Below are 24,329 nucleotides of genomic sequence, written 5' to 3' on the forward strand. Positions count from 1 at the left end.
GGCACATCCGGTTCTCTGTGTCTGGCTTGAACATCACTTGTCATATAGATTTTTAAATTTTTTTTTGACAGAGTCTCACTCTGTCACCCAGGCTGGAGTGCAGTGGTGTGATCTCATCTCACTGCAACCTCCGCCTCCCGGGTTCAAGCAATTCTCCTGCCTCAGCCTCCTAAGTAGCTGGGATTATAGGCATGCGCCACCATGCCCAACTAATTTTTGTATTATTAGTAGAGATGGGGTTTTACCATGTTGGTCAGGCTGGTCTCCAACTCCTGACCTCAGGTGATCTGCCCGCCTTGGCCTCCCAAAGTGCTGTGATTACAGGCATGAGCCACTGTGCCCGTCCTCATCATGTAGTTTCGCTGCCTGCCTCCTCCCCAGGTGCTCAGAAGTCACTCGAGGTTTCTGCTCTGTCTGACAATTCTCTGTGTCTACAGTTTAACCCGCTCCCACTCCCTGACCCCCACCTATGACCTCCTTGAGGGAGGAAAGCAAGACTCGCTGGCGTTTTTGTGCAAATCTGGCTGTCAAGGGGAATGCTGGGCCTCTTTGTTTGAGGGGTGCAGGCCCAGCTTCCTAGGATTTTTCTCAAATCCTGAATTAAGTCCAGGCAGATGAAGCCGCACAGCTCACCTCTGCTGCAGGAGTCCCATGAGGGTAAGTGGACGGTCACCCAACACCATGGGCTGAGCGAGGTTTTCTCGCTGTGTGCGGCCTCTTTCTTCTGGTCCATTTCCTGCCCTCGAAGGCCTGCAGCTTGGCCTCCCGGGCTGGCTTACTGGCAATCCTGGGTGTACATGGAATGATTGGACAGGGCTGGTCACAGCAGGGTTTGCCGTCCCCATGTGAGGGGCAGCCAGTTGTGAGTCTGGACCCAGCACAGGCTCTGCGGTCAGACAGACCCATGTGTGCATCTTGGCTCTGCCACTTACCAGCCCTGTGACCTGGGGCCCCTCACTCTACTGTGATGAGACTTAGTTTCTTTTTTCTTTTTTTTTTTTTTTTTGAGACGGAGTCTCGCTCTGTCGCCCAGGCTGGAATGCAGTGGCGCGATCTTGGCTCACTGCAAGCTCCGCCTCCCGGGTTCACGCCATTCTCCTGCCTCAGCCTCCCGAGTAGCTGGGACTACAGGCGCCCACAACCGCGCCCGGCTAATTTTTTGTATTTTTAGTAGAGACGGGGTTTCACCGTGGTCTCGATCTCCTGACCTTGTGATCCGCCCGCCTCAGCCTCCCAAAGTGCTGGGATTACAGGCGTGAGCCACCGCGCCCGGCTAGTTTCTTTTTTCTAGAGAACCTGAGTTAAAACCCACTTTCCAAAGTGGTTGTGAGCATCCACCTGAGAGCAAAAGGGCAACACTGGCACGTGCAGGCTGTAGCCATGTTGAACACACCAAGGTCAAGGACAAAAGATGACAGTCTAGTAGGGTGATCAGTATGAAGCAGATCTAAATACAATGCTGTGGAATGCTGAGGGGATTGGACTTGGGCTGGATCTGAAAAGTTATTTTAGGGGGAAAGAATAAACGGCAGGTATTCCAGGAAGCAGGGATGGCACCGGCAAGGGCATGGAGGTGTGAAAATGCGCTGCTCAAAGGGAGGCACCGAGAGGGCGAGCGGGCAGCGCATGGGTGTGTGCAAAAGGCAGGCAGTGAGTCTGGTCGGATCCCGAAGGCTGGGGTGCCTGATACATCGTCCTGGGTATCAGGGAGGCCCCACCAGCTCTGTGATTTGGGAAGATCCGTCCCTGGTTCTGGGGTGGGTGGCAGCAGAGGTAATGGCATACTGTCTTGGTTCTGTGTGTAGTCTCCTGGGATCCTGGCATGCTTTGGTGGTTGGGATGCAGCTGGCTTCAGGGTGGGGGCAGTGCTAGGTGTGTCCTCTGCCGGGGAAGAGACGTCCTTTGTTGAGACTGCTGAGCGGAGCCCTGCTCTTTGGAGGGGGCCTGGTGTGGAGGGCGGCATGCGGACTGTGGAGTTGCAGTGTCTTCACAGGTCTAGTCTTTGTCTTGGTGGGACTTCAGGAACACTGACCATGAGAAAACACAGAGAAAGTCCCAGTCTCTTGTCACCTCCCATGTACCCAGTGCCTACTGCATGTGGGTCCCCATTTGGGGTATTTTACCATGATGAGCCCTCATCCTACAGCGAACGACCCAGGAAGGCAGGTATTGTTTTCACTGTGTAGATGAAGACCCTGAAGCCCTGTGATGTCCAGCAACTTGGCCGAAGTGTCTGGGCTTTGAAGTGCGTCTGGAAGGAACATGGCTCACGCTGGCAGAAGGCTAAGGAGACTCCCGGTCTGTCAGATGTCTTGGCCGCTGGCAGTCCTAAAGTGCAACTTTGCATTAGTCACCATGTTGCAGGCTGGTGTCCAAACAGTTCACAAGACCAGCGCAGTCCCTGTCCTCAGTGAGCTTGGAGTCTAGAAGATGAATTTGAAATAAATAATCTAAGGCCAGTAATTTCTTCTTGAGCAACTTACCCAAGTTCTCTGGGCTTCCTTTATTTCTTCTGTCAATGGTCACTGTGTGTAGAGTTAGGTGGGGTCTAAATGAGGTGATGTGAGAAGGAGGTCTGGCATCACGTGGGTTTTGAACCCCCAAGTTGAGTCAAGCCCTTGAATTCTTCTCTCTCCCAGCACCCTGAACTTCTCCTAGCACCACTCATAATTTGCATTAAATAATGGAATGGGTTATTGGGGGTTCCCTGTCTCCCCCTGGAGTGTGGGCTGCACCCTTAGCTACCAGCATAGTACCTAGCAGATGAAGGGTGCCCAGATGCTGTTTGTTCAGTGAATTAATGAAAGTCAGATGTAGATGTAGTTCTCAGCAGGACACACAGTGCTATCAAGTTTATTCAGCCCAATCTATTTTGATCCCACATTTACTGGCTTTAACATGTACTGAGATCCAGGGATGGCAAAGAGGTGCAGGCAAGCTTTATTTGGCAATGACTGCCTGGAACCTGGGGTTAAAGAGGAGTCCAAGGCCTGGAGAGAGAGTGCGGGGATGAATTGGCAATGTCTACCACAGGCCTTGGTGTGGGGGCAGTGGCTTTCTTAGCTAGAGGCTGGTTCAACACATTACCATCAGAGGAGACCATGTCTTGTGGGTCATAGTACTGCTGCTGCTACCATCAACACTTGCACCCCTCAGTGGGCCACTTGCTTTGAAAGGTTTTTCTCTTCTAAATGGCATCTATTATTTTTGCCATGAGATAATCAGCGTGATTTCATGGAGTTACTGCAGTTCTAGCCAAAAGCAACACATCCTGGCATTTTTGTTAGTACATGGGCTGAAATGAAAGGTGAAATACTGAGGCCCAGGTAGCTAGCCCCATCCCTGCCCAGAGTGTGTCTGCTGCTCTTCTGACCAGCGTTTATCAGAACAGCGTAACAAGAGCACAGGCTTTACTGTGGGCAGCTGTGCAGCCCCAGGCGGATCCCCTATCTCTTTCCATCCTCAGTTTCTCCATCTGTAAAATGGTGATGATAATGGTGGGTACTGCAGGGGTTGTTGGAGCAGCATGAGAGGTCCTTGGTGTGCTTAGCTCAGGGCCTGGCAGGTGGTAAGGATTTCATAAAGCCTTCTTGTTACCACTGTGAGTATTATTTCCCTAGTTCTGCCTTTGTCTTGGAGAGAGCTGAGGTTTCACAGAATGCATTTGGAACAGGCAAGGATGGTTATCAGTTCTGCAGATGGCTATGCCCAGGAATGATATAGACATGAAACATATAGACCCCTGAGGTGCCCAACTGACATCTCCTTTCTGACGTCATGAAAGAGGATAGTTTTTAAATGAATAAGGAGTCTACACAACTGAGGGATAACACTGATAATTACGATCATTTTGTAACTGTGGAGACGGCATCTTTAGCAGACGGATTCTGGAGGCAGACTTAGTGGTTGGCCGGTGAAACCAGCCATCTCCTTGGGTACTGGGTACCCTGAAGTCCACAGCGGGGAAGGGAGCTGCCACAGGGGGCCCTGGGATCCGGCTTCCCATCCCTGGATTCGGCCACTTTGGTGTCTGCCTCACCAGGTCCGCAGTGGCGTGTCACACCCAGCAGGCTCGCTTGCTCGCTCTGTGAAACGTCTCCCCTTATCCTCTCCAGGGTCAAGGCCTGTGGTGGACCTGACCAGGTTCCATCCAAGCATCATCAGTGCCTTCCACTGGGAGGACACTCACAGTGTGGTGGGAGAACCTCCTTCCTGGCCATTTTCATTGTGAAACAGGCCCTGACGATAAATCCCTCAGGTGGTGCTGTGTGCTGAGGTGGGCCTGGAGCCTGCTCAGGGGTCCAGAAGCCTGAGAGGGGCGTGGTCTGCGCCTTTCTGGCTGTGCCACTTTGCTTCTCTGAGCATCGGTATGTTCACGTGCCAACTGGGATACAGTTTTTGCCTGGCCCCCCTCGAGGCCACAGTTAGCAAAGATGGTTTGAGTGAATGCATGGGAAATGCCATGCCTAGGGTAAAATGTTTTGCAACCTGTAGAGGGGCCTGTGAAGCCAGGACCCAGTTCTTACTTTAGCCCCCCAGCCTCGGGATATCACCCCGGGCCCTGCTTGAGTTGAGGGGGTGTCTCCTTGCTGCTCCTTCTCGAACAGCAGTGGGCCACTAAATCTCACCCAGGCAGGAATGCCCTTCCCTTTGGTATCACTTGGCCTTAGGAGGACCACTATCAATTACGGCCTTTTCATTGGATAATAATTTCAATTAAAGGTGTGTTTTTTATTGAATGTCTCTGATACCTTTACTGGTATTATTAGAGTAGCTAGCTTAATAAGGAGGAACAATTATTTAAATGCTCATAAAAAAGCCTAATGGCAGAGGGAGAGTCACATTTCATTGCAGGAGTCCAGTTGCATGTCGGTTCCCAAGCATCATAATAAAAAACGATGTTTCCTCAATGTTTGCAAGTTTCTGCTTCCCTAGAACCTCTAACGCATGAGGCAGGCTGCATTAAATGTCCTCCAGGGTTTCATTATTGCTGGAATTATACTGAAAGTCATCCCTGAAACATCCATGGCCAGGTACAAGGGTGGATAATAAAAAAGCAAAACGTGCAAAACCTGTCGTAACGCCTGCATAGCTATGTGCGATTTATAGGCTGTGCCCACATACAGGAGCTCATTCGGTCTCCCCAGCCCTCTCCGGAGCCAGGTATATTATTCCCGTTCTACTGATGAGGAAATCAAGCCTCAGAGAGGTTAAATGACTTGACTGAATTCCCCCTTCTGGGAACACCAAGGCAGAGGGGTATGGACGCACTGCTGCTGTCCAGGGTTCTCATGACCCAGGGTATTGCATTTGAGAAAGATGTCCAGGAGCTCTGTCTAGAGCCAGTGGAGCAAAGAAGATCCAGTGTGAGTTTCTGTCAATGGATACAAAAAAGCGTCTGAGAAAGGAAGGAGGACCGAAAGAAGCAAGGGAAGACGAGGCCCTGGGTCTGAGTCGCCAAGCGTGACTTAGTGAGCCAAGTGCAGCTGACGTTTCTAGGTCTGTAGGCCAGGCTTGATGTTGCTGGGTAAATCGCTTCTAAATAATCTAGGCCTTGACCTATCAGTGGGAATCTCAGCAGCCTGTCTGGGCTGAGCATAAAGTTGTCACCCCTCTCTACAGTGCAGCCTCCAGCTCACCTGTGGGCAGGTGACCCTGAGTTCCTGGAGGGGGGTGACAGCCAAGAAACATCTGGTCCCGGGAAGGGGAGTGGGCCAGCCCCAGTCAGAAGCAGCCTGCTCACTAGGGGTCTTTTTCTGCACTTAAAAATGAGCCATCCAAGACTGCGTGCCATGTGTTTAAAATATTTAGCAAGTTTTCAAATAGAAAAATGTTCTGAGTGACTCTTCAAAGACTTTCTGACATCGTTCTGTTCCTAAAAGTGAGCAAGCCTCATGCTCAGGGCTGCTTCTGGGCAAGAGATAACCATGGAGTAATAATAAGGAAATGAACATTTTATTAAAAAAAGAAGGGAGGGGGGACTGGAAAGAAAGTTGTCTAGGGTGGGCCTCTGAGGGCTGGGCGATTTTAGGATATCGGAAGGCATCAGATCCTGCACTGGAGGCCATTGCCTGCAGTGAAATCTTGCCATTGTGTAGAGGGAAGTATTGGAACCAAAGAGGTTCACGGACACTGGTCCAGTAAGAGCTTCCTGGGCAGGACAGGTGGGCCTGAAATCCAGCCTGATGAATAAACATCGCTCTTCTCACCTGATGGTGAATTATGGACAGGTAACTCCCTCCCTATGTTGCTCCAAGTTAGTTTTAGAAGCTTTTTTTTTTTTTTTTTTTTTTTTTTAAGATGGATTCTCGCTCTGTCGCCCAGGCTGGAGTGCAGTGGTGTGATCTCAGTGGAGTGCAGTGGTGCGATCTCAGCTCACTGCCACTTCCGCCTCCCGGGTTCAAGCAATTCTCCTGCCTCAGCCTCCAAGTAGCTGGGATTATAGGCATCTGCCACCACACTCGGCTAATTTTTATATTTTTAGCAGAGACGGGATTTCCCAATATTGGCCGGGCTGGTCTTGAACTCCTGACCTCAAGTCATCTGCCTGCCTCGGCCTCCCAAAGTGCTGGGATTACAGGTGTGAGCCACCATGCCCAGCCAGAAGCATTTAAAGCAAACAAACAAGAAGTGGGAACACTTGAGCTCTTTAGCATGTGTAGCTACCTGACTTCCAGTAACTACCATTTTGCATTGAAAAACCTGACTTGGCCATTTCGGCTGTAGAGCCGCCTTCATTGCTGGCCTGCCTAGGAGCTCTGCATTTTCCTCTGATAGCCACGTTCTTTCCTCACCAGCCACAGAACTTTCTAGAAAATCTGTGGCCACCCTGATCAAGAAACAGGAAGTGCTTTGGAGCACTTCCCAGGGAAACAGATGATGAAAAAAAGATTGGGGGAAGGGAGGTGGCCTGACTTGAAAACATGAGGAACTGGAGCGATGGAAAGCCGTGAATTGATTAATTGGAGTGGCTGAAGGGCGGTGCAGGGTACAGGAACCATCTTTAATTTGAAGATCTATAACCCAGGTGGAAGGGGCACTTCATTTGTGTTATTAACTCCTGTGTCAGAAAGGGACGTGTATCTAGCTTCTTTTTTTATTACTTATTTATTCTGCCTTGTTCCCCAAAAGGGTGTGAGGAGTCGTCTAAGTATGGCTTCTGGCCAGCTCTCCTGTGAGGCTGTCTGAGCTAAGGCCTGCTGTTCCCCAAGTACATTCACTAATAAGCGGAGGACAGAAATGCTGTCCCCAGAGAAGCTGGTGGGCACTTCCTCTGTTCGCTGAGGGTGGGGTGCACAGAAGGGGAGGGCTGGGGTGTTGGGGTGGCCTTATGGGGAGAGTCGCGGCCACCCAGGGCCTTGGGAAGGCGTCCCTGCCCTGTCCGAGGTGGGGAGGCTTCCCCTCAGGGGCTCCTTCATGGGAGAACTGAGTTACCTGGAGGACTGAGACAGGAAAATGACCCAGACACCCTGGAGAAAGAAGACAGCCTCAGAGGTGCTCCTTGAGCTGTTTTTAAAAGAGGGATGAGGCCGAACTTCAGAATTCCTTTTTCATTTCTGTCTTCCCTACCAACGTCTTCTCCTCACCAAACACACAGAATAGGAGAGGAGAGGGAAAGAATCCCTATGTAATGCCAAACTCGTAAAAGCGTGGCTCGGTTTCTAGTGTTGGTGTCCTGGGCCAACTGGTCCTGAGGTCGTGGGGGGAATCTCCACCCTGCCCCTCAGACAGCACGAAGCCTTCTGTGATCCTGCAGGCATGGGATGTCTTGGGGAGGTCCCGGCCCCTCAGAAACTGGCAAGCCCAGGTTCAGACAGAGGCACAGGCCACACTCAAGACTGAAGCCCTTGGATGGAATTCAGGGTATTTGGTCCCCGAGTCACTTGATTTTTAAAAGATGGTTTCCAAACGAAGGTTTATGTGCCTATAAACACTGCTAAGAGTGCAGCCTTCCAGAAACATAATTAGTGGGTGGAAAATAAAAATGCTGTCTGCCTAGGATTTCAGAAGGCCTGTGATCGATTGGTGGAGAGGGTGAGACGGGACTGTTTTCTCCACTTCCCACGGCACCTTACTGATACTGGGTATGGTCATTCATTTGCACGTTTGACTTCACCAGAGCTTGTGGCTCCTGGACTTTAGCATCTGCATTAAAATCTTCCAGGTAGAAGAAAGTTTGAGAAAACAAAACGGGTCTTTCAACATCTCTCATGCCATGTCTTCTGCCGGATCTGAGCTGCGATTCTTGTTCCTCTTGCTTCCCCAGCTAGTGAGTGCGATGATGGAAGATGGGTCCCGTCTGCACCATCTCTTTTAGGCAGAGTGTTAGGAGAGGTACATGCTGGAAAAGCGGCGAGCTTCACCCACAGGTGCAGGAGGGCATCCACAGGACGGGTTCCGGAGGAAATGTTCAGCCTCCATTTTGTGACAGTCTCAGTGATGGACAAAGACCATGACGTTTTGGCTCCGTACCAAGAGTGTCCGCTACAATTTGCTGCCCATGTGTGTCACCAGAGCCAGTTGCTAACACGTCAGCATTTGCCACTGTTCATCCTGACTGCCCTGTCAGATGTGAGGATGTTCATTCCTTGCTTAGTATTCTGGCAGAGGACTTTGAAAGACTCATTTAGGCCAGTGTGCCCCCGCCTTCCCTGGGGGTCTGGAGGTGGAATTCCAAGCGGTGTTTGGGCGTGTCTGTGAGGACACGGGGTGGGGGCAGCTGTCACAGTAGTAGCGGGTCTTCACGGCATGTTAAATTTCTTCTGTTCCTACGAATCCATGTTCAGGTGTACAGTGCTTTCTGCACAGACGGTGGTGTAGGAAACACGAGAATTTCCTATAGCTAAAAATCCCAAACGTTGCAGAGGTATTGCAGTTATTTCTCTTAAAAAAAAAAAAAAAAAAAAGTTTGCAGGATGGTACAGTTCGATTTGTGCTTCTGTACAACTCCCTGGAATCAAATATCAGAATTGGTTGTTCTCAAAGGGGGTGGTGATCTTGCCCCCCTTCCTGGGAAGATTTGGCAAGGCTGGAGACATTTTTTGTCCTCGCAACTGGGGGAGGTGGATGCTCCTGTCATCTATCTAGTGGGTGCAGGCAGAGGATGCTGCTCAACATCCTGCAATGTGCAGGACAGCCCCCACCACCCAAAGAATTAGGATGTAAATGTTACTAGTGCCTTGACTGAGAAACCCTTGCCTAGATGGTTTCGGGTGTGGAGCATCCTGGAGGGTTGGGATTTGCCAGGGCTGTTACACAGTCCAACCTTGACAGAATTCCTACTACTGGATCGTATTCTCACAAACACGATCTCCCGTGGTCTCGGAGGTAATGGGGCTCATAATCCCTTTCCTTTGAGGGAGCAAGGCGGGCCTTTACACAATTGAAGTAAGTCGCTGGTGCCTAGGTGGCCAGGGCCGCTTGCCCACAGACCCTGCCTCTTCGGCCCCCCAGCCAGGTGGAGACAAGGTCGGGCCTGCTTGAAAGCCACCCTGCAGTCCCTGTCAGGCAGGGTACTGGGATCCCGGATCGGCCTGGGCCGCATCCCCCAGGCCAGTGGCCCTGCGGTGCCCGCGCCCCGCTGCTGCTTCTCACGCTGTCTCTGCCTTTCTGTCCGTGTGTTTCCCCAGGTAAAGATGAGCCTTCCAGCTACATTTGCACAACATGCAAGCAGCCCTTCAACAGCGCGTGGTTCCTGCTGCAGCACGCGCAGAACACGCACGGCTTCCGCATCTACCTGGAGCCCGGGCCGGCCAGCAGCTCGCTCACGCCACGGCTCACCATCCCGCCGCCGCTCGGGCCGGAGGCCGTGGCGCAGTCCCCGCTCATGAATTTCCTGGGCGACAGCAACCCCTTCAACCTGCTGCGCATGACGGGCCCCATCCTGCGGGACCACCCGGGCTTCGGCGAGGGCCGCCTGCCGGGCACGCCGCCTCTCTTCAGCCCCCCGCCGCGCCACCACCTGGACCCGCACCGCCTCAGTGCCGAGGAGATGGGGCTCGTTGCCCAGCACCCCAGTGCCTTCGACCGAGTCATGCGCCTGAACCCCATGGCCATCGACTCGCCCGCCATGGACTTCTCGCGGCGGCTCCGCGAGCTGGCGGGCAACAGCTCCACACCGCCGCCCGTGTCCCCGGGCCGCGGAAACCCTATGCACCGGCTCCTGAACCCCTTCCAGCCCAGCCCCAAGTCCCCGTTCCTGAGCACGCCGCCGCTGCCGCCCATGCCCCCTGGCGGCACGCCGCCCCCGCAGCCGCCGGCCAAGAGCAAGTCGTGCGAGTTCTGCGGCAAGACCTTCAAGTTCCAGAGCAATCTCATTGTGCACAGGCGCAGTCACACGGGCGAGAAGCCCTACAAGTGCCAGCTGTGCGACCACGCATGCTCGCAGGCCAGCAAGCTCAAGCGCCACATGAAGACGCACATGCACAAGGCCGGCTCGCTGGCTGGCCGCTCCGACGACGGGCTCTCGGCCGCCAGCTCCCCCGAGCCCGGCACAAGCGAGCTGGCGGGCGAGGGCCTCAAGGCGGCCGATGGCGACTTCCGCCACCATGAGAGCGACCCGTCGCTGGGCCACGAGCCGGAGGAGGAGGACGAGGAGGAGGAGGAGGAGGAGGAGGAGTTGCTGCTGGAGAACGAGAGCCGGCCCGAGTCGAGCTTCAGCATGGACTCGGAGCTGAGCCGCAACCGCGAGAACGGCGGTGGCGGGGTGGCCGGGGTCCCGGGCGCGGGGGGCGGCGCGGCCAAGGCACTGGCTGACGAGAAGGCCCTGGTGCTGGGCAAGGTCATGGAGAACGTGGGCCTGGGCGCACTGCCGCAGTATGGCGAGCTCTTGGCCGACAAGCAGAAGCGCGGCGCCTTCCTGAAGCGCGCGGCTGGCGGCGGGGACGCGGGCGACGACGACGACGCGGGCGGCTGCGGGGACACGGGCGCGGGCGGCGCGGTCAACGGGCGCGGGGGCGGCTTCGCGCCGGGCACCGAGCCTTTCCCTGGGCTTTTCCCGCGCAAGCCCGCGCCGCTGCCCAGCCCGGGGCTCAACAGCGCCGCCAAGCGCATCAAGGTGGAGAAGGACCTGGAGCTGCCGCCCGCCGCGCTCATCCCGTCCGAGAACGTGTACTCGCAGTGGCTGGTGGGCTACGCGGCGTCGCGGCACTTCATGAAGGACCCCTTCCTGGGCTTCACGGACGCACGACAGTCGCCCTTCGCCACGTCGTCTGAGCACTCGTCCGAGAACGGCAGCCTGCGCTTCTCCACGCCGCCCGGGGACCTGCTGGACGGCGGCCTCTCGGGCCGCAGTGGCACGGCCAGCGGAGGCAGCACCCCGCACCTGGGCGGCCCCGGCCCCGGGCGGCCCAGCTCCAAGGAGGGCCGCCGCAGCGACACGTGCGAGTACTGCGGCAAGGTGTTCAAGAACTGCAGCAACCTGACGGTACACAGGCGGAGCCACACCGGCGAGCGGCCTTACAAGTGCGAGCTGTGCAACTACGCATGCGCGCAGAGCAGCAAGCTCACGCGCCACATGAAGACGCACGGGCAGATCGGCAAGGAGGTGTACCGCTGCGACATCTGCCAGATGCCCTTCAGCGTCTACAGCACCCTGGAGAAACACATGAAAAAGTGGCACGGCGAGCACTTGCTGACTAACGACGTCAAAATCGAGCAGGCCGAGAGGAGCTAAGCGCGCGGGCCCTGGCGCCCCGCACCTGTACAGTGGAACCGTTGCCAACCGAGAGAATGCTGACCTGACTTGCCTCCGTGTCACCGCCACCCCGCACCCCGCGTGTCCCCGGGGCCCAGGGGAGGCGGCACTCCAACCTAACCTGTGTCTGCGAAGTCCTATGGAAACCCGAGGGTTGATTAAGGCAGTACAAATTGTGGAGCCTTTTAACTGTGCAATAATTTCTGTATTTATTGGGTTTTGTAATTTTTTTGGCATGTGCAGGTACTTTTTATTATTATTTTTTCTGTTTGAATTCCTTTAAGAGATTTTGTTGGGTATCCATCCCTTTATTTTTTTTTTAAAACCCGGTAGTAGCCTGAGCAATGACTCGCAAGCAATGTTAGAGGGGAAGCATATCTTTTAAATTATAATTTGGGGGGAGGGGTGGTGCTGCTTTTTTGAAATTTAAGCTAAGCATGTGTAATTTCTTGTGAAGAAGCCAACACTCAAATGACTTTTAAAGTTGTTTACTTTTTCATTCCTTCCTCTTTTTTTGTCCTGAAATAAAAAGTGGCATGCAGTTTTTAAAAAATTTTTTTATTTTTATTTTTGTTTTTGGGGTGGGGGATGTGGATGTACAGCGGATAACAATCTTTAAAGTCGTAGCACTTTGTTTCAGAGTTGGAATGGAGATGGAGCACTCATGTCGTCCCAAGTAAAGCGGCCTTTTGTGTGTTGATTTCAGCTTTCATATTACATAAGGGAAGCCTTGAGTGGTGGTGCTAGAAGAGGCACCCCACAGACTCAGCACCGCCAGAGAGGATTTTGGAGGGCTCCTCTGGGAAATGGCCCGACAGCATTCTCAGGTTGTGCATGACCAGCAGATACTATCATTTTCTTGGAATATTGGCGTGCCCTGGGGTGCCATGGCTGCTATTCGCTGTAGATTAGGCTACATAAAATGGGCTGAGGGGTACCTTTTTGGGGAGATGGGGTGGCCTGCAGTGACACAAAAAGGAAGAAACTAGCGGTGTTCTTTTAGGCGTTTTCTGGCTTGACGGCTTCTCTCTTTATCACCCCCACCACATAAATCTCAAATCCTATGTTGCTACAAGGGGTCATTGATCATTTCCCAAGCAGACGAATGCCCTAATGAATTGGAGTTAGTGTTCTCTCATTTAATGCACACTGATGATACTGTAGGGATGGGTGGGGTGGGATCTTCCAAATTTCTATTCTCTGTTACTGAAAAAGCACGGGAGGAGTTCCATCAGAAGGTGCCCAGCGCTACTTCCCAGGTTTTTTTTGTTTTGTTTTGTTTTGTTTTCTATCTCATTAGGTTGGAAGGTACTAAACATTGAACTGTTAAGATTAGATATTTGAATTCTGTTGACCCGCACTTTAAAGCTTTTGTTTGCATTTAAATTAAATGGCTTCTAAACAAGAAATTGCAGCATATTCTTCTCTTTGGCCCAGAGGTGGGTTAAACTGTAAGGGACAGCTGAGATTGAGTGTCAGTGTTGCTAAGCGTGGCATTCACAATACTGGCACTATAAAGAACAAAATAAAATAATAATTTATAGGACAGTTTTTCTACTGCCATTCAATTTGATGTGAGTGCCTTGAAAACTGATCTTCCTATTTGAGTCTCTTGAGACAAATGCAAAACTTTTTTTTTGAAATGAAAAGACTTTTTAAAAAAGTAAAACAAGAAAAGTACATTCTTTAGAAACTAACAAAGCCACATTTACTTTAAGTAAAAAAAAAAAAAAATTCTGGTTGAAGATAGAGGATATGAAATGCCATAAGACCCAATCAAATGAAGAAATAAACCCAGCACAACCTTGGACATCCATTAGCTGAATTATCCTCAGCCCCTTTTGTTTTTGGGACAACGCTGCTTAGATATGGAGTGGAGGTGATTTACTGCTGAATTAAAACTCAAGTGACACAAGTTACAAGTTGATATCGTTGAATGAAAAGCAAAACAAAAACAATTCAGGAACAACGGCTAATTTTTTCTAAAGTTAAATTTAGTGCACTCTGTCTTAAAAATACGTTTACAGTATTGGGTACATACAAGGGTAAAAAAAATTGTGTGTATGTGTGTTGGAGCGATCATTTTTTTTCAAAGTTTGCTTAATAGGTTATACAAAAATGCCACAGTGGCCGCGTGTATATTGTTTTCTTTTGGTGACGGGGTTTTAGTATATATTATATATATTAAAATTTCTTGATTACTGTAAAAGTGGACCAGTATTTGTAATAATCGAGAATGCCTGGGCATTTTACAAAACAAGAAAAAAAAATACCCTTTTCTTTTCCTTGAAAATGTTGCAGTAAAATTTAAATGGTGGGTCTATAAATTTGTTCTTGTCACAGTAACTGTAAAGTCGGAGTTTTAGTAAATTTTTTTCTGCCTTGGGTGTTGAATTTTTATTTCAAAAAAAATGTATAGAAACTTGTATTTGGGGATTCAAAGGGGATTGCTACACCATGTAGAAAAAGTATGTAGAAAAAAAGTGCTTAATATTGTTATTGCTTTGCAGAAAAAAAAAATCACATTTCTGACCTGTACTTATTTTTCTCTTCCCGCCTCCCTCTGGAATGGATATATTGGTTGGTTCATATGATGTAGGCACTTGCTGTATTTTTACTGGAGCTCGTAATTTTTTAACTGTAAGCTTGTCCTTTTAAAGGGATTTAATGTACCTTTTTGTTAGTGAATTTGGAAATAAAAAGAAAAAAAAAACAAAAACAAACAGGCTGCCATAATATATTTTTTTAATTTGGCAGGATAAAATATTGCAAAAAAAAAAAATTTGTATGTTAAGTCCTATTGTACAGGAGAAAAAGGGTTGTTTGACAACCTTTGAGAAAAAGAAACAAAAGGAAGTAGTTAAATGCTTTGGTTCACAAATCATTTAGTTGTATATATTTTTTGTCGGAATTGGCCTACACAGAGAACCGTTCGTGTTGGGCTTCTCTCTGAACGCCCGAACCTTGCATCAAGGCTCCTTGGTGTGGCCACAGCAGACCGGATGGGAAATTCTTTATTTGTGTTGAGTGGAAAAAAAAATCAGTTTTTGTAAAGATGTCAGTAACATTCCACATTGTCTTCCCTTTCTCTAAGAGGCCATCTGTAAGATGTCAGATGTAGAGGAGAGAGAGCGAGAGAACATCTTCCTTCTCTACCATCACTTCTGTGGCGGTCACCACCACCACCTCTCCCGCCCTTACCAGCAGAAAGCAATGCAAACCGAGCTGCTTTAGTCCTTGAGAAATTGTGAAACAAACACAAATATCATAAAAGGAGCTGGTGATTCAGCTGGGTCCGAGTGAAGTGACCTGCTGTTGAGACCGGTACAAATTGGATTTCAGGAAGGAGACTCCATCACAGCCAGGACCTTTCGTGCCGTGGAGAGTGTTGGCCTCTTGTCTTTCTTCCCTGCTTTGCTGCTTTGCTCTCTGAAACCTACATTCCGTCAGTTTCCGAATGCCAGGGCCTGGGATGAATTTGGTGCCTTTCCATATCTCGTTCTCTCTCCTTCCCCTGTGTTTCCTCTCCATCCTTCATCCTCCATTGGTCCTTTATTTTTTTTTTTTTCATTTTTTATTTAATTTCTTTCTTCGTTATCTGTTCCTCCCCTAATCCTCTATTTTAATTTTTTTTTTTTTTGTAAAGCCAAGTAGCTTTAAGATAAAGTGGTGGTCTTTTGGATGAGGGAATAATGCATTTTTAAATAAAATACCAATATCAGGAAGCCATTTTTTTTATTTCAGGAAATGTAAGAAACCATTATTTCAGGTTATGAAAGTGTAACCAAGCATCCTTTTGGGCAATTCCTTACCAAATGCAGAAGCTTTTCTGTTCAATGCACTCTTTCCTCCTTGCCACTTACCTTTGCAAAGTTAAAAAAAGGGGGAGGGAATGGGAGAGAAAGCTGAGATTTCAGTTTCCTACTGCAGTTTCCTACCTGCAGATCCAGGGGCTGCTGTTGCCTTTGGATGCCCCGCTGAGGTCCTGGAGTGCCTCCAGGGTGGCCCTCCTGTAGTCATAACAGCTAGCCAGTGCTCACCAGCTTACCAGATTGCCAGGACTAAGCCATCTCAAAGCACAAGCATTGTGTGTCTCTGTGACTGCAGAGAAGAGAGAACTTTGCTTCCGTTTTGTGTTTAAAAAACCAACATGGAAGCAGGTGATCCCGAGAGAGGCCTCTAGCATGGGTGACCCAGCCGACCTCAGGCCGGTTTCCACACTGCCACAACTTTGTTCAAAGTTGCCCCCAATTGGAACCCGCCACTTGCCATTAGAGAGTCTTTCATGAGGAGAGGAGGAGACTGAATTACTCTAAGCAAAATGTGAAAAGTAAGGAAATCAGCCTTTCATCCCAGTCCTAAGTAACTGTCAGCCGAAGGTCTCGTGGAACACAGGCAAACCCGTGATTTTGGTGCTCCTTGTAACTCAGCCCTGCAAAGCAAAGTCCCATTGATTTAAGTTGTTTGCATTTGTACTGGCAAGGCAAAATATTTTTATTACCTTTTCTATTATTGTATGAGCTTTTGTTGTTTACTTGGAGGTTTTGTCTTTTACTACAAGTTTGGAACTATTTATTATTGCTTGGTATTTGTGCTCTGTTTAAGAAACAGGCACTTTTTTTTTTATTATGGATAAAATGTTGAGATGACAGAGGTCATTTCAATATGGCTTAGTAAAATATTTATTGTTCCTTTATTCTCTGTACAAGATTTTGGGCCTCTTTTTTTCCTTAATGTCACAATGTTGAGTTCAGCATGTGTCTGCCATTTCATTTGTACGCTTGTTCAAAACCAAGTTTGTTCTGGTTTCAAGTTATAAAAATAAATTGGACATTTAACTTGATCTCCAAACCTTGTCCTTTTCTGTGTCTTTTAAAGGTGGGGGATGGACAGCTTATTTCCAAGGGCGAACTGAAGGTCTTTCTCCATTTTCTTCCTGACCCAAATCTTTAAGCCCATTGAGAGGATGACAGGAAATCATGGCACGAGACCCCTATAGTTCTCTCAGCCCCTGTGCAGCAGTGTGATCTAGAACAGTGGTTCTCGGCCCAGTTGCACATGGGAATCTTCTGGGAGCTTTTAAAAATCTCAGGGCCCAGGAGACATCCCAGACCAATTCTGTTAGAATCTCTGGAGGCAGGTCCCCGTATCAGCATTTTTGAAAATGATCCAGGTGATTCTCCTATCCGACTGAACTTGTGAACAAGTAATTGAAAAGAAAATACACTTGGTTAGGAATGATTAGACTCAAGTTGAGCCTAATTCAGCTCCCATTTTCTCAATACCCAGGGAGAGCTCTTGTGAGCCACGGGGGGATAAAAATCCAGGGAGAAGGAGACCCTGCCCCAAGGGTCTAAATGACTCTGTGCCCTTGGGCAGGTCCCCTTGGTTTTCCCATTTGTAAAATGAGGTTGATGAATTTTGTTAAAACTCATTCATGAGCAATGAGGAAACTTTCATTGGGGATGATCAAAGTTAGCCCTTGCAGAATGAAGTAGCTTTAACTCTGCATTTCCCAGTGCTGGGCCTGGAGCAGCCAACAAGATGGGGTGGAAGGAGGCAGGGCTGTTGGGTTCCAGTCACACCGAGGCATGAAGGAACCTTTGGTTCTCTCCATGTGAGCAAGAGAGAGGCAGGTCCACCCTTGAGCATGAGGGAACAAAGGGCCCACTGGGTTTTTGACTATTCTTTTTCTATGTTTTCTGTTCTTAAAGGGACAAAGAACAATCTGCTCACACCACTTCTGCAAACTATCACTGGGCACTGATGTGAACGAGGTACCAAGAATTCAGGCAGCCCAAGAATCTTCATAAAGAGACTTTACAACAATGAAAATGACAAGCCATGCTTGCTAAGGTGATTTGTGGGCTCTCTGCTCACAGAGATGAGAAGAAAAAGAAGGGTAGCATGTTCCTCTATGTCTTGTCTTCACCCCACACAAGCCATTGTTCTCCCAAGGCCACTGGACAAGAAGTAGGGTTTGAACTCCAGCACCAGAAATGGAGCTGATGGTTATTTGAGACACTTGCCTTGCTTTCTAGGGCCTTAAGGAATAAGAATTCCCGGAGAGAAAATTTCCTTTTCCATAGGTCCTGGGCTCCAAGTCTTTTCCCCAGTAGGCTTTAAAACACAGATATTTGAGCCTTTTTTGTTTGGAGACAGGGTCTTGCTCTGTTGCCCAGGCTGGAGTACAATGGTGGAATTACAGCTTACTGCAGCCTCAACCACCTGGGCTCAAGTAATCCTCCTGCTTCAACTTCCCAAAGCAGACATTACAGGTGTGTGCCAGTATGCCCGCTAACTTTTTTCTATTTTTTTGTTTTTTGTAGAGATGAGGTCTCCTTATGTTGCCCAGACTAATCTCAAACTCAGCCTCCTGGCCCAAGCAATCCTCCCACTGTGCCTGGCCAAACCTTAATGTGTCTGTCTTTCCCACCCAGAAAGCTAGGCAAATAGCAGAACTGAAATGCTCAGTTACTTTCTGGCTGGAATACAGCAGGATATGTTCATCTCGGGGAGACGCTCTCCATTTTAGAGGTGGGGAACAAACCCCTAGGTTGAGTACCAGGAATTGATTGGGAAGAGGGAGTTAACACTCATGAATACCTGTCTTCACACTTCTGGTCAAACTTGGGGATTACCCACGGGGCAAAGGAAAAGCTCACTTCGGTTCTCACCATTGTCCTGTCGGTAACCAGCTCTGAGACCTTAGGTCAGTCCCTTCCCTTTTCTGGGCCTTGGTTTCCCCATCTGTAAAATGGAGAGTTAAGGTAGTTGGGAAGGAACTATTCTACCTTTGAACAGCTGGACCCTGATCAGAGTGCCACATGTGTACAGAGTCACAAGATATGATGGGAAAGGTAATGTCAGAAATGTTCGCTGTTCAGGTTACAAAAATCGGGGCGAGGATGGATTCTCAAGGACAGAAAATCCCATTTTACTGTTGGCTATGACTTGGAGTCTTCAGCCACCGTGCAAGCCACAAGCTCCCCATGTTTTCCAAGCACTCCTAATTGTGGTTTGGGACAATTAAAACTAGAAAACCTCCCTGTCTGCTTGCCGATAAAACTAGATGAATAGGACTTGTTGGATTTCTTTTTTAATGTTAATGCAATGGAAATATAGAATGAGTCTCACGTAACTTTTGAACTAGGGAGGATACAAATTCTGACTTTCTTGTGTGCAGATGAAACCTTAGTCACTAATTGCCTGCCCTGCAAAATCTTCCAAACGGTTTTATGGGATCCTGCTTACAGACCACATATGATGTCCCAAAGAAGTAAAAAAAGGTCGAGCTTGGAAGTCGCTTTAATTCCCAAAGCAAAGACTGAGTCAGATGTCAGGACTGGGCACAGGGAGGTCTCTGGCCTGGTCTTTGTCCTCAAGGAGAGAGACATGTTGTGAAACAGGACAGGGTAGTGTGGGCAGTGAGAGGGGCCGGGAAGATGGCGTGACTAATCAGCCTGGAAGAGGGAGGATTAGGGGAGTTGTGCTTCTCCATGTAAGATGAGTAAAGATTCACCAGGAAAATGAGGACCAGGGAGGGAGCAGTGGTCTGTCTTGCAGAGAATGCGCATGGAGGTTGGAACAGCCCAGTTAAGCCCAAAGAGATGCAGGATCCCAGAGCTGGCTGGAACCCTTAAAAGTCATTTACTATAACCCTATGTAACATAGAAACTGTGTTAGTTTGTTTTCACACTGCTGGTAAAAACATACCCGAGACTGGGTAATTTATAAAGAAAAAGAGGTTTAATGAACTCACAGTTCCATGTGGCTTGGGAGGCCTCACAATCATGGTGGAAGGCAAAAGGCATGTCTTACACAGTGGCAGGCAAGAGAGAACTTGTGTAGGGCAACTTCCCTTTATAAAACCATCAGATCTCATGAGACTTATTCATATAGTTCTTATGCTATCATAAGAACAGCATGGTGAAGACTAGCTCCCATGATTCATTTACCTCCTACCAGGTCCTTCCCATGAATCATAGGAATTATGGGAGCTACAATTCAAGATGAGATTTGGGTAGGGACACAGCCAAACCGTATCAGAAATAGTCTCCCAAACACTAGCGTGTCGTACATCCATCCCTTTATCCATACAGCCACTTATTCATCCAGCCAGCCACAAGCTTGTTCGTGTAATAAACATTTCTGCAGCATCACAGACCCTGCTGGGAAGATAGGGGTCAGTACGACTTCCCCCTGCCTTCCCAGAGTTTGCCCTTCAGTGGGCAGGATGGGACATCCATCTATCTATCTGCTCAGTTGTTTATTCCCTTAAGTCTCCTGGAGTTCCTACCACGTGCTCCACCCTCCTAGGCCAGGGGGTACAATACCTGCCCTGGAAGAACTCCTGATTAGCTGGGGAGGCAGTGAACAGACAATCAGGGCTCAGTCTTCTGGATAGGAGCTGAGGCTCTACCAGGAGGCTGGAGGAAATGTTCATGCTCTTCATTACAGACATGGAAAACCAGCGCTCGCCCCACTGTGCCAGGCCACAGCCCAAACTATCAGCCTTTACTATGGTTTATTTCTCATAGACCATAACAAAAATGAAATTGTGTTTCTGTGATCTTTCATAATTAAAAATATTTAAAGTAAGTAATGCCCAGTTTAGGATGCATCACAAGATGTGAGCCCAGGGGTGCTGTCTAGAGGATGTAGGTGGTTTCCTACCTATCCAAAATGAGAAAGTGATGCTGAAGTATTTGCTCATTGGCCAGGCCCCATAAGGGCTTTTTTTTTTTTGACTGAAAATGCACTGCAGGCTGCATTTGCAAAGGTTTGCAAAGGCTAGGCTGGCCTCCCAGCAAAACAAGGAGCTATTGAGGAGGGAGAGTGCCTCCTTCCTGCCTTCTCTTTTCTTAGTCTGACTTCTTTCCGTCAGCAAGATCTTACTAAGCATCTGCTCCTGGTCCTATGGTGCAGCAGGGAAGCAATTGTGCAGAGCAGAGGGGTTGGTAAGCAAAAGAAAAAAAGGAAGGGGCAGACCGCAGGTAACACCTCAGACCCCTGACTACCTTTGGCACATGGCACAACCCAGCCCTCTTGCCTGCATTTGGAAGTTTAATTGAGGGTTCAGCTTTGTTACCTGTATCATGTTTCAACCACTTTTCCCTCTTCCCTTTGCAAAGCTCTGGGGTGGTGTGTATCAAGGGCCCAAACGATCTTCTGACTATTTGATCTGGTGACATCATTCTTGGAAACCATACTAAGAATACTAATTCGCAATTCCTAGAGAGAGGAAAAGCTATGTGCCCGTAGATGGCCATTTCGACATTTCATTAAATACTCTGTTAGTAATTTGCATCCTTCCTCATTCCTCAAGATTGTGAGCAGGCCAATAGGAAATGTAATAAAGCATAAACAAGCAGCAAAACATCAGGATCAGAGAGATTAAAAGCTCTAGTAAGATGTCTACACCTATGTAAAAATATTGCCTAGAGAAGACGGCCATACGTTGCTATACTTAAATCATAAATTTGAATCTAAGCTAAGCCAAAGGGAAAAAAGAAATGTGGATACACTGCTTATTATTCATGCAGACAAAATATGCCAGGGAGTGACATGCATGATAGCAAAATTTTGGAAGCTGCCTCCGTGTTCAACAGTAAAGGAGTGAATGAGTGAAGAAGAACTCGTTCATTATGGAGTATTTACATACATCGAAAATGAGGGGCTGAAGACTTTGATAGCAACAGGAAAACTGTGTATGAGATAATGTGAGTCTAAATGATCTAGTTGAAGGTATGTGTGGACATGGATGTGTATCAGATGCAGATGCTTGGGAGGAAAGGCTTTTCAGGAAGGTATTTCTCCTACCTTTCCAAATTTTCAGGAAGTTAGTCCTGTTGCCTTTGCAACTGAAAATATTCAAATGAATGTGTTCTGGATGGACTTTCATGGATATCTCGCCAGGATCTTCCATCCCTTGGAGCCATTTGCTTGGCTAATGGTGACTTTCTGGTGCCCATAAAGGTCTGCATGCAATCACTGCTGGATGTGGAAAAGCTTTGCTCTCTGCATAACCAACACTAAGCACATCACAAGCCATCTTTTTTTTTTTTTTGATTAATCTCTAAAATAATTCCTTTTCTAGAAAATCATCCTAAGGAAGCTATAATACAGCCAAAAATTTAGCTCCAAAGATGTTCATTGTATCTATATTTACGATAGCAAAAACTGGAAATAAAGAAAATGCCCATTAACAAGGGATTAGATAAGCAAGCGGTAGGATGTCAGTGCAATGGAACATCAGGCATTTATCAAAAATACTGCTGTCAGAATAACATACCTGGTATTGGAGAGGTGTTCATGATGGACACATTAGGGGGTTAGTTACCTACTTGTGGTCTCACAAAGACACGATGAATCAAACAAAAGTGTGGGAAGGAAATGCAGGGGAGGGACAATGGTGGCTGTTTGTGGCCGTTTGCAGGCTGTTTGTAGCAGGCCCCTTCAGGTTGCATGAGGGGGGACTGATTGTCATAGTGGGATGTAAAGTAGGGGTTTTCCATGGTAAGAAGTTGGTGGCTTAGACTTAAATTGAAAAAGGTAAGAAGGAGATGGTAAGAAGATATCTGATCCAGTATCTGTTTGGGGTGCAAATTAGAGCTGATGGGATTTGCTGATGGGTTAAGTAGGGGTGTGAAGGACAGAGCGGCATCGGGGTAATCATGAGTTTTTCAGCTGAGCAACAGGATGAATGACCATTTACTGACCTGGTGGAAGACTAGAGATGTGTGAGGAGGTAGGGTAAGGGGAAATGGAAGCAAGAGTTCTCTCTGGCAGAGGAAGCTAGAGACAACTAGTTAAGTGCGTACAATGCCTATCTCACCAGGTTGTTGAGAGAATCCAAAAATTAAGGCCAGGCCAGGCCATGCGCAGTGGCTCACACCTGTAATCCCAGCACGTTGGGAGGCTGAAGTGAGTGGATTTCTTGAGGTCAGGAGTTTGAGACCAGCCCGGCCAACATGATGAAACTCCATCTCGCCGGGCGCGGTGGCTCAAGCCTGTAATCCCAGCACTTTGGGAGGCCAAGACGGGCGGATCACGAGGTCAGGAGATCGAGACCATCCTGGCTAACATGGTGAAACCCCGTCTCTACTAAAAAATACAAAAAACTAGCCGGGCGAGGTGGCGGGCGCCTGTAGTCCCAGTTACTCGGGAGGCTGAGGCAGGAGAATGGCGTGAAGCCGGGAGGCGGAGCTTGCAGTGAGCTGAGATCCGGCCACTGCACTCCAGCCTGGGCAACAGAGCAAGACTCCGTCTCAAAAAAAAAAAAAAAAAAAAAAAAAAAAAAGAAACTCCATCTCTACTAAAAACACCAAAAAAAAAAAAAAAAAAAAAAAAATTAGCTGGGTATGGTGGTGTGTGTCTGTAATCCCAGCTACTTGGGAGGCTGAGGCAGGAGAATGGTGTGAACCCGGGAGGCGGAGCTTGCAGTGAGCCGAGATTGCGCCACTGCACTCCAGCCTGGGTGACAGAGGGAGACTCTGTCTCAAAAAAAAAAAAAAAAACAAGAAAAAAAGAAAAAAGAAAAAAGAAAATAAACAGAAAAATTGTTAAAGATGCTTTCCATTGTGTTGTGTGTGTGTGTGTGTATGTGTGTGGCAGGGTTTCACCCTGTCACTCAGGCTGGAGAGCAGTGGTGGGATCTCAGCACACTGCAACCTCCACCTTCTGGGTTCAAGCAATTCTCCTGCCTAGCCCTTTGAGTAGCTGGGAGCACCTGTAAAGGAGTATGCATGCCACCATGCCTGGCTAATTTTTGTATTTTTGGTAGAGATGGGGTTTCACCATGTTGGCCAGGCTGGTCTCAAACTCCTGACCTCAAGTGATCTGCCTGCCTTGACCTCCCACAGTGCCAGGATTACAGGTGTGAGCCACCATGCCTGGCCTCCATTGTGCTGGTGATGTACATTGAACATGGTTGTTTTGTCCTCTTGCTTAGTCCATTCCATTTGTCCAAGTTCTCTTGTGTTTTCTCCTCTGAGGACTCTCATGGATCTGATTCCTTAGTGGTTTGTGATTTCAGATTGTGAGCTCATCTTTGTGGGTTTCGCTTGGGTGTGTCTGATGTGTCTTGGCTTAAAAAATATCCTTCAGTGCACTTTCATGGCTGCCTCTATAGGAGCTGAGGGCCTCTAGTTGTTCTGGAAAGGGACTGTAAATCTGGATCCCACAGATTCTGGCCCCAGCGTGTTTTCCCCATCCCACGGCTCAGGTGGGCAGCCCTCGTGTTTCACCACTTCCTGGTGAGTGTAGCTTTTCTTGTCCTGTTTCTACTGATGGAGAAGCTCTTCAAAATCCAGGCTTTATGCAGGAGGTTCCATTCCAGGTGCCCAGCCACACATGGACTTGTGCCCATATGGACATTGGAGCTCTCTAGTTCCATTTCTGGGTCTGAAATCCATGAACTATGAAGTCAGTTCTCCTCACTCTGGGTTTGATTTCTTCAGCTTTCAGGAATTCTCTTTCTTTTGTGCTTGGCTATATATATATATATATATACACACACATACATACATACATATATATACACACACACACATTTATTAATATATACACACTATATATATTGTTTTATGAGTGTGTGCATGTGCATAGGTATAAATAAAATGAGATGACAAGT

At 48.4% G+C, this 24,329-nt stretch overlaps 1 protein-coding gene across 5 annotated transcripts in view; it reads left to right on the forward strand.

Moving 5' to 3' along the window:
- Positions 1-16,546, forward strand: part of BCL11B (BCL11 transcription factor B) — a 104,294-nt gene extending 87,748 nt beyond the window's left edge. For all 5 annotated transcript variants that reach the window (XM_050796671.1, XM_050796674.1, XM_050796673.1 and 2 more), the window contains one exon: positions 9,630-16,546. In XM_050796671.1, coding sequence (XP_050652628.1) covers positions 9,630-11,674 — 2,045 coding nt within the window. In that variant the 3' untranslated portion in view covers positions 11,675-16,546. The remainder of the gene's footprint in view (positions 1-9,629) is intronic.
- The last annotated feature ends 7,783 nt before the right edge of the window (positions 16,547-24,329 follow it).

This window comes from Macaca thibetana, chromosome 7 (assembly GCF_024542745.1).
Source record: "Macaca thibetana thibetana isolate TM-01 chromosome 7, ASM2454274v1, whole genome shotgun sequence".
Lineage (NCBI taxonomy): Eukaryota > Metazoa > Chordata > Mammalia > Primates > Cercopithecidae > Macaca > Macaca thibetana.